General features: G+C 40.1%; 1 protein-coding gene across 3 annotated transcripts in view; it reads left to right on the forward strand.

The window, feature by feature from the left end:
• Window positions 1–13,902, forward strand: part of LOC110042955 (bridge-like lipid transfer protein family member 1) — a 60,753-nt gene that overhangs the window by 27,887 nt on the left and 18,964 nt on the right. For 2 of the 3 annotated variants that reach the window (XM_089272513.1, XM_089272514.1), the window contains exons 34-46: window positions 420–746; window positions 1,029–1,107; window positions 1,368–1,580; window positions 2,194–2,440; window positions 6,415–6,504; window positions 7,587–7,844; window positions 8,425–8,562; window positions 9,174–9,297; window positions 9,983–10,053; window positions 10,149–10,229; window positions 10,646–10,742; window positions 10,878–10,951; window positions 13,444–13,470. In XM_089272513.1, the coding sequence (XP_089128639.1) occupies window positions 420–746; window positions 1,029–1,107; window positions 1,368–1,580; window positions 2,194–2,440; window positions 6,415–6,504; window positions 7,587–7,844; window positions 8,425–8,562; window positions 9,174–9,297; window positions 9,983–10,053; window positions 10,149–10,229; window positions 10,646–10,742; window positions 10,878–10,951; window positions 13,444–13,470 (1,826 nt within the window). The remainder of the gene's footprint in view (window positions 1–419; window positions 747–1,028; window positions 1,108–1,367; window positions 1,581–2,193; window positions 2,441–6,414; window positions 6,505–7,586; window positions 7,845–8,424; window positions 8,563–9,173; window positions 9,298–9,982; window positions 10,054–10,148; window positions 10,230–10,645; window positions 10,743–10,877; window positions 10,952–13,443; window positions 13,471–13,902) is intronic. The other variant, XM_089272515.1, reaches the window with a different exon arrangement.

The raw sequence follows: 13,902 nt of genomic DNA on the forward strand, positions 1-13,902 counted from the left end.
GGTGTGTTAAGTGGTTGTCTTTTTTCTTGACCTGTGTACCTTCCCGTGAAATATTCAAAACTGGTCATACCATGTGAATTTAAATGATACCTTTTTCCAGTTGAAAGAAAAAACAGTAGTACATCTATTTTCTAAACGAAAAGAAAAGCGAAAACAGTCTGTCTGTTTTGAGACGGTTCAGGTGTCCTTAGTTCAAGATGTGCATATCGGAACGTGTGTATCTGAAATTGTTTTGCTTCCCTCCATTTTCTGGTAAAATGCCAAACATGCGCAGTTGTTGTGTGTTAAGGTCCTGATCACGTGATCATTGATTGGACCAGTTGTTCTGTTCCGTTGAGTGAGGTGATGTTCTGGATAAGAAAATCGCAATGGTCTGTAAATTTTTAAAAGAATCTTTTTGTTCTGCTTCTCCTTGATAGCCGACAGAATGTCACCAGATAAGCCCTGGGAAGTGAAAATTGACATCGAAGACGGCCCGACGGACGATCGAAGAAGACGCCGCGCTCACAGTCCAGGCAGTCCCGAGAAAAGGCGCTCAGCCGCCAGCCGAAGCACCACTGAGGCAACGATCATTACAGATCAGGAGGATGCGCCAAGTGTGATACCACTGTCCATAGTGTTCGGTGTTGTAACGTTACCAAGAGTTAAACTGCTGGCCAGTATTGGTGGGCTCATTCTGGAGACGGAGATCAGAGAAATGAGTGTGTCTTGTTCTAGGAAAGAGGAAGCTGAGAAGAACTGTGAAGGTTTGCGAATTTTTTTGAATCTTTTGTAGACGAAAATGTCGTGTTGTGGTCGGGGAAAAGGTCCGCGGTTTTGGCAAATGCTCGTGAAACTGGCGCGCGATTTTTTCTCCTGAAAAGGGACGCGCGCGAGTGTCGCCTTGCTCTCCCTAGTTTAATCATAAGTTTACAGGTTCAAATCTTCTCGTGGGTATTAACACGAGCCGTGTGGGTGTTATGCCTGAATCACTGCTCAACAAGGACTGCATTAAACAATTATTGATGTAGTTTCATCTTTTCATTTAGGACACGCGATATCTTCCGTGACGGGACATGTGGGAAAGACTAAAGTGGACCTAAAGGAGACTTCGAAATTTGTCACGGGGTAATGGATAACTTATAAGAGTGAATGATGTTTGAGTTGATAGGCTGTGATTCCTCGGGAACTTTTGTTCTAAGGTTTGATCTTTAGCAGCACCCCTCTTCTACGTAGAGCTGATCTTGTAATGTCTGAGGGACAGTCTATAGACGGGGTACAGTGTACAGTGTAGTGTGGGGTACAGTGTATAGACGGAATGTGCAGCACAGAAAAGGTATGCTTCCAAGCACATTCTATATTGAATTGTTTCACTGACTGTTTTACAGGACTGTGGTAAGCTGCAGTTTGTCTCGTTCTCATGCGCTTTACTCTTCCGTCACGCGAGGCAGTGAGGAGAAAGGTAACGCATTGGTGACATTGGGTATGATTGATATCGATATCCCTCAACACCCTGTTGCGTTACATTCGATGATGACGCGCAGCTCACGCGCCATATCACGTCACATCTCGGAGATTCAGACCCAGAGATCAGTCATAAGGTAAGTAATAAGAAGGTCTCTCTGTCCTTAGGTATTGTCCCGGCGTAGGAGCCTGAGTAGAGGTGCGGGAAATAATAAATTCTTTGCTTCTGCGGCTTCAATACACTTTGCACCAACTTTGTGCTCACAGATGTCCTGGATCATTCGAATCGACAGGATGGAGTCTGATTGAGTATAAGGGTGTTTCCCCTCGGCTAGCTAAATTTCGATGCATTAATAAAGTTTTTGATTGATTTGATTGATTGATTGACTGAATGATAAAAATTGTTCTTTCAAAGTAAAATGTTCAAGCTAGGGAATTGCTGTGTCTCTGGCTCTTTTACAGAAAAGGGAATTCAAAAGGACAGTATGTACTGTTTCATTCGGTGTTCTCGACAATTTCAGTGATTTTCAAAACTTTTAAATCCGGAAGTGCTCGTGCATTGAATTTTGTCACTAGGGTAAAGCCAAGGGCGGTAATTCATCATTACTTTGACACTGAATGCAGCTGTGGTAATTGGATCATATGCATGTTAGTGCGAGAATTTTATAATGTGATGCTGCTATTGTCTTGGAAACCAAAACCCCAAAAGTTCCTAACAACTCCACCATTTTTCTCTCTTCAATTTCTTAGATCTATGGCAAGTTTTGAAGTTAGTTCCCAGTCCCGTCTGATGGGCCACAGGTTGTCGGGTGTTCCATCGGAAATTTCAAAGTTCACCCAGCTCGTGTCTCCCTCAACTCCCAAGCCATTTGCTCTGTTGGATCGTGTCGATGGCCCGTCCCCACTCCCCTCAGTTTCCAAGATCTCTTTCACTTGTGTGTTGAAAGGGTTTGGCTTAGGAGCTTCGTTACTGCCATCTTTAAGAGCAGAATACAAGGTCAGACAATCAGCGTTTAGCTCTTCTTCCTTTGTGTAGCGTAAAGTAGTGAAGTAAACGTTAGTAATCTATGTTTGAAAAAGAGAGAATAAAAGTCTTGACATACTTGCCGGGAAAGTAGTGTCGCTTGTAAATCGGTAAATGTGGAAGGTTCAATATTTAGTACCAATTCACTCAGTAGTGCCGTGTAAGTATGGGGCGCCGTTTGTAAATTTATTATTTAGACCGAATTTATGCCATTTTCCCCTTATTTATAAATAATTGGAAATGCCACAAAATTTGTTTATAAATAAGACACAAGAACTTATCCGTTGATATGTAAATAATTATTTTAGGTACGTTCTGATTTATAAATAATCTTTTACCATAAAGTTATTATATATAAATAATAAACTAAACAACTTCAATTATTTATAAATCAGGCCACCTCCAAAATAGTTATTTACATATCATAAAGTTTGTAAATCCCATTCTACTACTTAGCTTCTTTGTGCCTCGTGGCACATAAGGCCTCTGTAAATCCCATTATTTATAAATAAATTACTTCGCCGGGAGTGTAAATTCATTATTTAGAAATAATAAATTTCACCTCGCCGAGTGTAAATTTATTATTTTTAAATAATGAACTTCACTGAGTGTGTAAATTCATTATTTAGAAATAATGAATTTCTCCTCGCTGAGTGTAAATTTATTATTTATAAATAGTGAACTTCATCGAGTGTGTAAATTCATTATTTAGAAATAATGAATTTCTCCTCACCGAGTGTAAATTTGTTACTTAGAAATAATGAACTTCACTGAGTATGTAAATTCATTGTTTAGAAATAATGAAAGTATGAATGGCTGACCCAGCGTCTCTTGCCCGATCGATTTCGGAGGATGTTTCTCGCACTATAAGTGAGGCAGTTAATGCTGCCCTTGCTCAGGTTGGTATTCAGCCTGAAATTCAGCAGTGGCGGATCTGGGGGAGTGGCCCGGGGAGCCCGGACCCCTGCCCCCCCCCCCCCCCCCACGCCTCAACTACCTATTATGTAGTACTTATTCACTCAACAATTCGGCAGCTCACACTGCGACAGGAACAACTACTCAAAGGCCGAGGTAAGAGGTAAATTTTAAGAAAGGAAACTGCTGTATGAAGAAAATAAAAATCGCTTGGCGTGTTAAGTGAAAGGTCTGATTTCTATTGAAATTCAATAATGGTTTGAACGTAAATGAATTTAGCTTTCCACGTGTACTATCTTTGGACTTGCCTGGAATAGACATGCCCAGCCGTGACTTGATCAAGCCAAACAAAGTGTGTCACACAGCTATCCGTCCAAAGGTCACAAAGGTCACAAAGAATTTAACCTGCGAGCGGGCTCACGTTTGAATCAAACGCGCGAGTGACGAAGAGGAATAGCGATGGGCGGAAAGAGACGCCAAGAAAGTGACTTTCTCCTCTCGCGACTTCGCCCGTCGATTTCTCGCTCTCAGCTACGCCGAGCGCGTTTGTGCTCCAACGTGAGCCTGTTCGCAGGCTACAAAGAATTATCTAAGCATGTAAATACATTATTCGATTTCCCGATTTTAACGTTCTGCATTTTCTTCATGCAGCAATTTCTTGGCTTAAAATTTACCTGTTACCTCGGCCTTTGAGTAGTTGTTGTCGTTGTCGTTGTTCCTGTTGCAGTGTGAGCTGGCGAATTGTTGAGTGAATAAGAACTACGTAATTGATATTTGAAGCGTGATTCTCGCTTAAACGCAATTAACCAAAATAAGGGGGGGGGGGGGGGGGGACTCCCCCAGATCCGCCACTGCTGAATTTCAGGCTGCATACGTACCTGAGCAAAGGCAGCATTAACTGTCTCACTTATAGCGCGAGAAACAGCCTCCGAAATCGATCGGGCAGGAGACGCTGGGTCAGCCATTCATACTTTTATTATTTCTAAATAATGAATTTACATACTCAGTGAAGTTCATTATTTCTAAGTAATAGGTCTAGATAGCAGCAGACATGTAAAGATTTTAAGGAAAACGACCAATTTTTTAAGTTTGCAAGACATGTTTCGACAGAGCTTCTGTCATCTTCAGTTGAATGAATGATTACAAAGCAAGTGGAATAATAAGTAGGCAAAAATGCTAATTAAGACAAATAGTAACAACAGAACGTGAAAAGGTGTAAGTTAAAAGGATAATTTTAGATTTACATGGTGTAATTGCTGATTGAGGGAAGGTAGTTCTTTTTGAATATGAATAGCCTCCTTTATCTTGAGTTGAAAGCTGGTAGTGGCGTGATCTAAAATATGAAAGCAGTCTATTGAACACAATGAGCGACAACGTTCAGAATTCTGAAGATGTTTGAAGATGTGAGAGGCCCTATCAACGGCTAAGTGCTCACGTACGTGTGTGGAAAAATGTCGGGAGGTTTCGCCGACATAACAGGCATTACAGCCCGCACATGTAAACTTATAAACCACACGTGAACGAAGCCCGTCGGGGATAGGGTCTTTCACACCAAAAAGGTTACCTATCTTAAAGGAAGAAAAAACTAATTTGATGTGATGTCTAAATTACTTGCTTTGTAATCATTCATTCAACTGAAGATGACAGAAGCTCTGTCGAAACATGTCTTGCAAACTTAAAAAATTGGTCGTTTTCCTTAAAATCTTCTAAGTAATAAATTTACACTCGGCGAGATGAAACTTCATTATTTCTAAATAATTAATTTCTAAATAACGAATTTACACACACGGTCAAATTCATTATTTCTAAATAATAAATTTACATTCGGCGAGATGAAACTTCATTATTTCTAAATAATGAATTTACACACTCAATGAAGTTCATTATTTATAAGTAATAAATTTACAGTCGGCGAGATGAAACTTCATTATTTAGAAATAATGAATTTACACACACAATGAAGTTCATTATTTATAAATAATAAATTTACAGTCGGCGAGATGAAACTTCATTATTTCTAAATAATGAATTTACACACTCAATGAAGTTCATTATTTATAAATAATAAATTTACACCCGGGGAGGTGAAATTCATTATTTCTAAATAATGAATTTACACACTCAGTGAAGTTCATTATTTATAAATAATAAATTTACACTCGGCGAGGTGAAATTTATTATTTCTAAATAATGAATTTACACTCCCGACGAAGTAATTTATTTATAAATAATGGGATTTACAAACTTTATGATATGTAAATAACTATTTTGGAGGTGGCCTGATTTATAAATAATTGAAGTTGTTTAGTTTATTATTTATATATAATAACTCTATGGTAAAAGATTATTTATAAATCAGAACGTACCTAAAATAATTATTTACATATCAACGGATAAGTTCTTGTGTCTTATTTATAAACAAATTTTGTGGCATTTCCAATTATTTATAAATAAGGGGAAAATGGCATAAATTCGGTCTAAATAATAAATTTACAAACGGCGCCCCATAGTGTAAGCGGCTGCCTTGCCTACTGAGGTTCGACTAGCCCTGCTGTTGTCATGTGAAACATTGGGTGCTTTCATTTTGCCAGACTGACCGGTTAGAGACCAGTGGGATTACCCGAGGAAAATGGAACGACATTTTCCGATCAAACCGGGCCAACCAAGAGGAATGGCTCTGACCATTTTTATTCCTTTCCCGAATTCCCTACGGAATTGAAATCTACTGAAGAAAAGTAGGGCAATGAACCGGTTTGTGAGAATGGAACGGCAAGTTTCGGACCGACCGGTCCGATCGATCAATGTGATCCCGAATATTCCGGTCGGACCGAACCGCAAAGGACCTTTCCAGTATTGCTAGTTATAGAGTGGTTAGGAGAGGAAGGAAATCGTTAGACCAAAGGCGTTAGTTTACCGTCACGGCTGTGATTGTCTTTATTTTAGCTTGATAAATTTTCGAAATGGTAAGCTATATGGAAGAAGTTTCTTTTCAATGTAATGTTATTTAAATGATTAAATTAATTTTCACTTAGATGGGAAAAATAACTGGGTCAGGTCGCACTGACAAGAACAGTACTTTTAAGCTGGCCATGCCAGTTCACAGTCTGAGTTTTACTTCCAAGGTAAGCTACACGTCATTTTGTGGACGCATATTATGGACCCACGTGGTTTATGTTATGGACTACGTGATAGACCAATTTCGATATATTAAAATTCAGCCTAAAACAAAAGACCTCAGTACGAGGCTCTGGGGAATAACTACAGAGTGTGCTGAGGTCTGTTGTGTTCGGCAGTTGAATTTTAATATATCGAAATTGATCTATTTCACTTGCAGGAGGCGCTTAACCTCTTTTCCGGGAAAAAGAAAGCTCGTGGAAATGAGGCTTGCAGGCTCGGTTGCTGTTGTTAACTCGTTGTGTTTGTAAAGTCTGTACGTAATCCACCAAGACCGTAAATCCGTTAAGTCTGTCACGTAATCCATAAAGTCTGTCGCGTAATCCACCCCAATCTTTCCCTATCTTAGCCATCCTTATTCTTTTAGGGCTTTTTGCGTCATCTTAAGTCTTTTCAACCATGTTAGAGAGGTTTTCTCTCGAGTGTCGAAAGCAATTCTCATTTACTATGGTTTTATATTACTGCGCTTGGTGATTGGCTTAAAAAACTCACGCGACTTTCTCAGCTAATTAGAAGTTAAACCAGAACCAATCATGACCCGCTTACACAAGTTTTCTCGCGCTTTTGTGTTAGCTAAATGTAATTACTTCTACAACCATGGACAAATTGTGTTGGAAAATGCGCAAAAACATGAAATAACAACCGTTATACGTCCAGAATAAATGTCAGTACCCCCATTCCCCTTTCAATGTTGGAAAATGGTAAAATGCAAACTTATGGTATATGAAAGTTTTTGTCAACATTGCACAGGGGTGGAGAGGGGCAAAATGCGTATAGAATGAACTTTTCTAACCCTTCTTACTATGGTTGTAGTTTTGATTGGCTCACTGGATTGTCTGTGTTCTTTATGATTGGCAGAATGATTACTCGGTTTTGGCTTTTCTTCACTTAATTAGAATGATACTATTTGAGGTTCCCTTTGACTTGAAGGTTGTTCTTTTCGTCGCAGATAATGTCCAGGAAACTACTTGATATATTCCTCCGTAGCTCGTTTAATTATAACTTACTTGGTTATTTACTTCATGTAAAGGTCCAATCCGTGGACAATACAATCCCACCAGCCACTGTTGTAGAACTACCACCAGTCCACGTACATGGCGAGCTCGTAACCAAACTTCCCCGGGCTATCAGAACCAAGGATGGTCCTCCGGAGATTGAGGAGAGCTTTCGGAGTCGTTCCAGGGCTAAAACGCATTTGTACGTGTCCGCAGAAATAGGCGCCTTCCAACACAGCCTGACGACCGATCTGTTGAATCATCTGGTGTTTGTACAGAAGAGCTTCATGAAGGTGTGAACGGTTGGGAGACGATTTTTGAGATTACGATTCGTTGCTTTGATTCAGTGATGGGTAATGGGGGGATATGATGATGTGGAATAAGAGAGTTTGTGATTCTCTAAGGTTGCTACAGTACATGTTTCCGAAGACGAGGCAGTTTTTTGAATGTAAAAATGCCTCTTCTGCTGTACTCTCAATGAACATTATTATACCTCCCAACTCAAATACGTTTTCCGATTGGAGGAGAACGTGTCACCTGCCATAGGTCAAAGCCATCGTCAAAACTCACTTGCTCGCTAGGGAAAGAACAACTTGAACTTTTGACTCGCACGTGATCAGGTCGTGCACCTTGAAGACGCGGCAAATATGTGTGGCAGTCGACGTCAAGCAAGTAACTTTTCGCAGTTTTTTCTATTTTTGAGTTGGGAAGTAAACCCCTCGGGAAACAGTCAGTTTTGTTTCCCCTCAACTCTCCATGTTCCAATGTTCCAACATTGAGGGTTTCGGGGAAACAAAACTGACTGTTTTCCTTGGGAACAGTCATTGAGTGTTAAGTAATCTCAACGATTTCAATCCATGTTTTGATTTTCAGGAGGTGAATGATGTCCTTCAGCGCGTTTCTGGTGAAAGTCAACCTGTTCCTTTGTGGAGAACAGCTTCAACCGAAGATTTGGACAACATAAAAGAGAAAGAGTTTCCTTTATTTTATTCCCTCCGACTCAATTTGAAGGTAACCGGTTTGCAAGTTGCTTTTGTTCTAAATTCTTGATGTAACATGTCAAAAACCGAACACATTGTGTCATCGCATTCCAAATATCCACAAGTGAGTTGGAAGTACGACACCCGTTGGAGTATTCATAGCGAACTTTGAAGGGTTTGGAAATGTGACAAAACACTCTTTCTTTATTGAATTGGAGTCTTTTTTAACTGTGAAGCTCTGTAATAATGGTAGTTTCTTGTTTAGAGGGAATACCTCAGTCACTTTCTTTGAAACTAAATTAACTGAGGCCCCGTCCATATTACGCCGGAGAAATTTGAAAACGGGGCTTTATTTCTACGGCAAGGCCTACCGTCCACACTAATCCGTCACGAAAACGGAGCTCTTCGAAAACGCTGTTCAAACCGAAGGAATTGGACGAAAAACATTTTAAAATCGGAGCTTTTCAAAAAAGAAGATGTCACAATAATCATGTCATTTCTCTGCCCGAGATTTCCTCAAACACAGATCCAAAATGACCGATGATTGTTGCGTTTTTAAATTTCTCCGGCGTAGTGCGGACGGAGCCTTATACCCAAAGGTTTTTCTTAATACTTATTTGCTCACCAATTTGTCTCTGTTAGGGTATTCAAGTGACAGCGACAACTCCTTCGTCGACCGCTGTCAGATTGGATACGGGTGTAATGGCTTTGGAAGTGTCTAATTCAGCGCCATCATCTAATCTCCTGCCTGGGCAGCTAAAGAGAAGTATGTGTTCAATCAGTGATTAGAATGGAGCGGGGTTTATTTTATTATGTTCGTTAAAACCCAGCCCAAGGAACCACATCTGACCAATCACAATGAACCCAACAACGTAGTGAGCCAATCAGAATTAACTCAAGGCGAAGAACGCGACCTGTGCGATGTCAGCAAAAACATGCAACTGGTACGAAGCGCGGGTAACATGCAACCAAAGTCGAGGAAGCGAAATCACGTAACCATTGCTAAGCTTGGGAAAACCAGTGCCAAGCGCGGGAAAACATGTAACTAGTGCTAAGCGCGGGAAAACATGCAACCAGTGCCAAGCGCAGGAAAACATGCAACCAGTGTCGAGTGCGGAGAAACATGCAACCAAAGTCGAGGGCGCGAAATCACGTAACCATTTCTAAGCTTTGGAAAACCGGTGTCAAGCGCGGAAAGACATGTAACTGATGCCAAGCGCGGGAAGACATGCAACCGATGCCAGGCGCAGAATGTGTATAATTATTTTGCTCCTGATTGGTTAACAAATGTATTGGTTTCCTCTGATTGGTTTTAGAATGTTGCATAAGGATTTTAGGCTAATGAAAGAGCTCAGCAAAGATAAGCAAACAAACAACTGAATTCCTTAATCAATATCTGCTAAGCTACGCTTGAAAAATTGTCTTAATTCCATGCTGTTGTTTATCTACAGGCAGTAGTTATGTGAAACTCTTTGGGAAAGCGCAAGTGGACGTAAATCTTTCCCTTGGTCAATTTGTTAAGGTAAGAAATAATTTGTTTGCATGTTGTGCACGATCTTCTTAAGAAGTGAATCAAACGAGAGTAGTGTTGTGCTGATTGTTCTCTCTTCTCCTCAGAGCCGTAACATAGACAACGAATTTGATTTCCAACAATTGGCCTACTTCAAGACCAGAATCGGGGTCAGCAATTCATTTCAGGTACGTAAAGGGATTTATTCAGGGAATTAAGGAACAAGATGCTTTTTTCACACCGACTGACTGCAGGGCTCACGAAGAGTGCCGCCCGGCCCTCAGGGACACTGAGTTGATTTTCCTGTGGGGCAATTAACTTTTTTTGGTCACTTGTCCGACGGGCAAGGGCTTACGGTAAGTTATTTGCCAGTTAAGTCATAAAATTAAAGAAATGCAAAATTAAGTATGCCATTGGCCTGGGTAAGCAAAATTTGACAGTTACTTGTTCGAAGGGAAAACTGGAATTTAAATATTTTTCGAGCCCTGTGACTGATTAGTTGACTTGAAGTGTCAGCAAATTCAGCTATGAAAACTAATTTCGTACACTGCAAATAGCTTGCGGTGGGCACAATTATCAATTTGTGTGTCTATTCATACTATAGGACAGCAGGTCAGTAGCTGGAACGGAAGATAAGGAGACTTTTCTTGTGACGCTGACAAAACCCTGTTTGTACGTACAACAGGTGGCTTTTGACAAAGGTGAGAACACGAAATAGTCACATGAACATACATTGGTTCTATAACAACGAGAGCTTGGAACGTGTTGTTTCCTCGTTTGGACTGACTATCACTTTTTCAGACTCATGTCTTTTGTGTTCATTATTTTCTCTTTAGCTGTTCTAGTTTATTTGAACTACAAGAATGCATACGAACACTGGAATGAGCAGCGACTTGCTCTGAATAAAGAGGTGTGTTACTTTTAAATACATGCTCCGTTCATTCAGTTTGAAGATATGCCATAGTTTTCGTCAATTGTTTTGGATGATCTTCAGTTGTTTTCCTGCGAAAATGTACCACTCCCGTCATGGGCTTCTAATTTTGTTTTCATTCCATAATCTGTTCATAACAGCTTTTATTTGTTTCGCGCCAAATCCTCAGTGTGGAATCATTTCTGTGGTACTAAACAGTATACACATTCCCTTGAAGGCCGATGTCACTCGTGGGTTGTTTTACTAAGCACATCATTCAAAAGCACTACTCTAGCTGCATTCAGTTCTAACGTAGTTAACCAGTCGAGCCTTCCGCTCGCGGACGCCCCTCTTTAATCCTCACTGTGGTTAGCAGGCTGGCAAATGTATAGAGCGGATGAGCCCAGAAATAATTCAGAAGTGTTAACCATAGACTAATTCAGCTGTCTTCGAGTAAACCGAATCTACAATACCGAGTTTCTCTGTTTCAATGACCTAAAAGAGTGTGTGCCTGCGCCTAACTGAAATTACACCTTTAAGGTGGCCGAACACAGTTTTCGCGCGCGCTTTTGCTGATGCAATTCAGCGCGCACAAGGATTGCCAAAAAACAAACATGCCGTCAATAGAGTGATCATTTTATTTACTCAACACTCGTACTATCTGTACTATTTTTCTCTATAATTGAACGCAGCGTATTGATGGCTTTAGTCTTTTATTACAAAGATATATTAGAAAAGGTAACGATGCAAAGAACCCAGCAATTCTCAGCTTTTTCTTTCTTACGGAAAGAACCCAGTCAAGTGCAGCGCATGCGTACTAAGTCAAAAAATTGCGATTGAATGAAAATTGCACTCTCGGAAATACGCCTATTTCTCGAGAACCACTCATTAGAATTTCACATAATTTGGCACGAAAATACTTTAGGAAATAAGTAACTGGAGTATCGAAAATAATTGAACTTTAACAAAGGAAATTCTAGATATTCCAGTGAACCTTCAACAAGGGATAATTAAAGATCTCTCTCAGTGTTAAATTATTAGCAAAATGGTGTTAAGGTCATTCCTCACATTTGCGTTGCACATCCTTACTGCGCATAATTTATGACGTCATTAGCGCGCGTTCGTGCACGCGCATATTGAAAACATGACGGATTTGCCTTGATATTGAGCTCTGTCAGTTGAAAAATGACTCTAGCTCACCAACGAGCACGGGCACCCCACTTTTTTTTCCCGTCATTGTAATCAACTAATCGTAAGCGTTGCGTGATAAAAGACTGATCTAATTTCTATTGCTGAAAATTGAATAAATAAGAAAAATAGCAGATACACTGTGGTCTTTTCTATTTTGCAGTCGGTAACCACGTCAAGAAATTTGGTTCAAATTTTTAATCAAGGATTTAGCTTTCTGTCTGAATCAAACTTAAAATGTTTATTTGTGTCCGACACAATGTATTGACTGTAGTTTAATGCGTGTTCTTATGAGTCTGGGCTCACAAAGATTTTAAAATTACTGGGAATGTGTTTTTATAATAAGCATTAAATAATGCCAAAATGGGGCATTTTCAATGCCTCACTGCTCTTTAATGAGCATGGGCACCCCCCATTTTTATTTCAAAATTGAAGTTATCATATGACAAATATTCAGTGGACAAAGTTTGAACAAAAATCTATTGTCACTTTTATTTCAGAGGAATTACCTTAACTTGTGAGAATCGTTACAAGCTTGTTGCATGCAAATTATAAAGAAAATCTAATGACTAGATTTTCTACAAATAAACAAAACCGATTTTAAAGGCCTGTTTATATTTATTCATGTTGCCATGGTAACGGCACATACGTCAGCTTAACCATCAAAAGACCAAAGTTTGTGTTGTTAACTTGCTTACTGCCATTTTTGACGACCGAGGGATCAAGGGTTTTAGAGAAAAAGGTGAATAAAACATAGGTATCAAAAACTGTGTTCAGCCACCTTAAAAGGCCCCTTCCACGCTACGCTGGAGGAATTTGAAAACGGAGGTTTCACTCTGAAATTGCAGCAAATGTTTTCCGTCAACACCACGCCGGAGAAATTTAAAAACGCAACAACCACCGGTCATTTTGGGTTTGTGTTTGAGGAAAACTCGGTCAGGAAAATCACATGATCATCGTGACGCCATCGTTTTTGAGAACCTCCGTTTTCAAAATGTTTTCCATCCACACGAAGATGAAAAGCCGGCGTTCTCAAATTTCTCCGGTTTGGAGAGCAGTCTCGAAAAACTCCGTTTTCATGTCGGATTAGTGTGGATGGTAAGCCTAACCGTAGAAATAAAGGTGCGTTTTCAAATTCCTGCGGAGTAGTGTGGACGCTGCCTAAAACGGCCGACACGCAAGCGAGTGATTGTTCAAGGGCGCCCGTTAGTGGCGGTTCGGCTGTAATTGAAGTCACTAAGTTATACTTCCCCGGGACACATTCACAATTGACTGTTCTAAATGATTTTCCTTTTTTTGTACAGCAATTTGAGATGAACGCCACAAGTAATGTTAGTAATGCTTTTTTGATTATAATAGCATGGAGCATGCACTGTCCACCTCGTTTATACGCATCAACCCAGACTGTATTCGCTAACGTGTGTTGTTCCGTACTTCCTCGTGCACGTGCGTTTCTTTGTTTTTATTTGCAACTGAAATTTAATCAGAGGAAATTTAAATGAAGCAGCTCGTTTTCAATTTTGAGAATCGTCGGGAGCTTGTTTCGTCAGAAGCTTGTTTTGTTTGCTTGTTTGCTTGTTTGCTTTTTATGGGATCGATCGATCGATCGATCAATCAATCAATCAATCATTCTATCAATCAGTCAGGCGCTTTATTAACGTGTCGAAACTTAGCTAGCCGAGAGGAAACACCCCTCTACTAATTGCGGACTTTTAATATTGGGGATGGAAAGTCACGGTGGCATTAGGTGGGATGGAGAATTG

This window comes from Orbicella faveolata, unplaced genomic scaffold (genome assembly GCF_042242905.1).
Source record: "Orbicella faveolata isolate gen_17 unplaced genomic scaffold, um_ofav_v1 contig_35, whole genome shotgun sequence".
Taxonomy (NCBI): Eukaryota; Metazoa; Cnidaria; class Anthozoa; order Scleractinia; family Merulinidae; genus Orbicella; species Orbicella faveolata.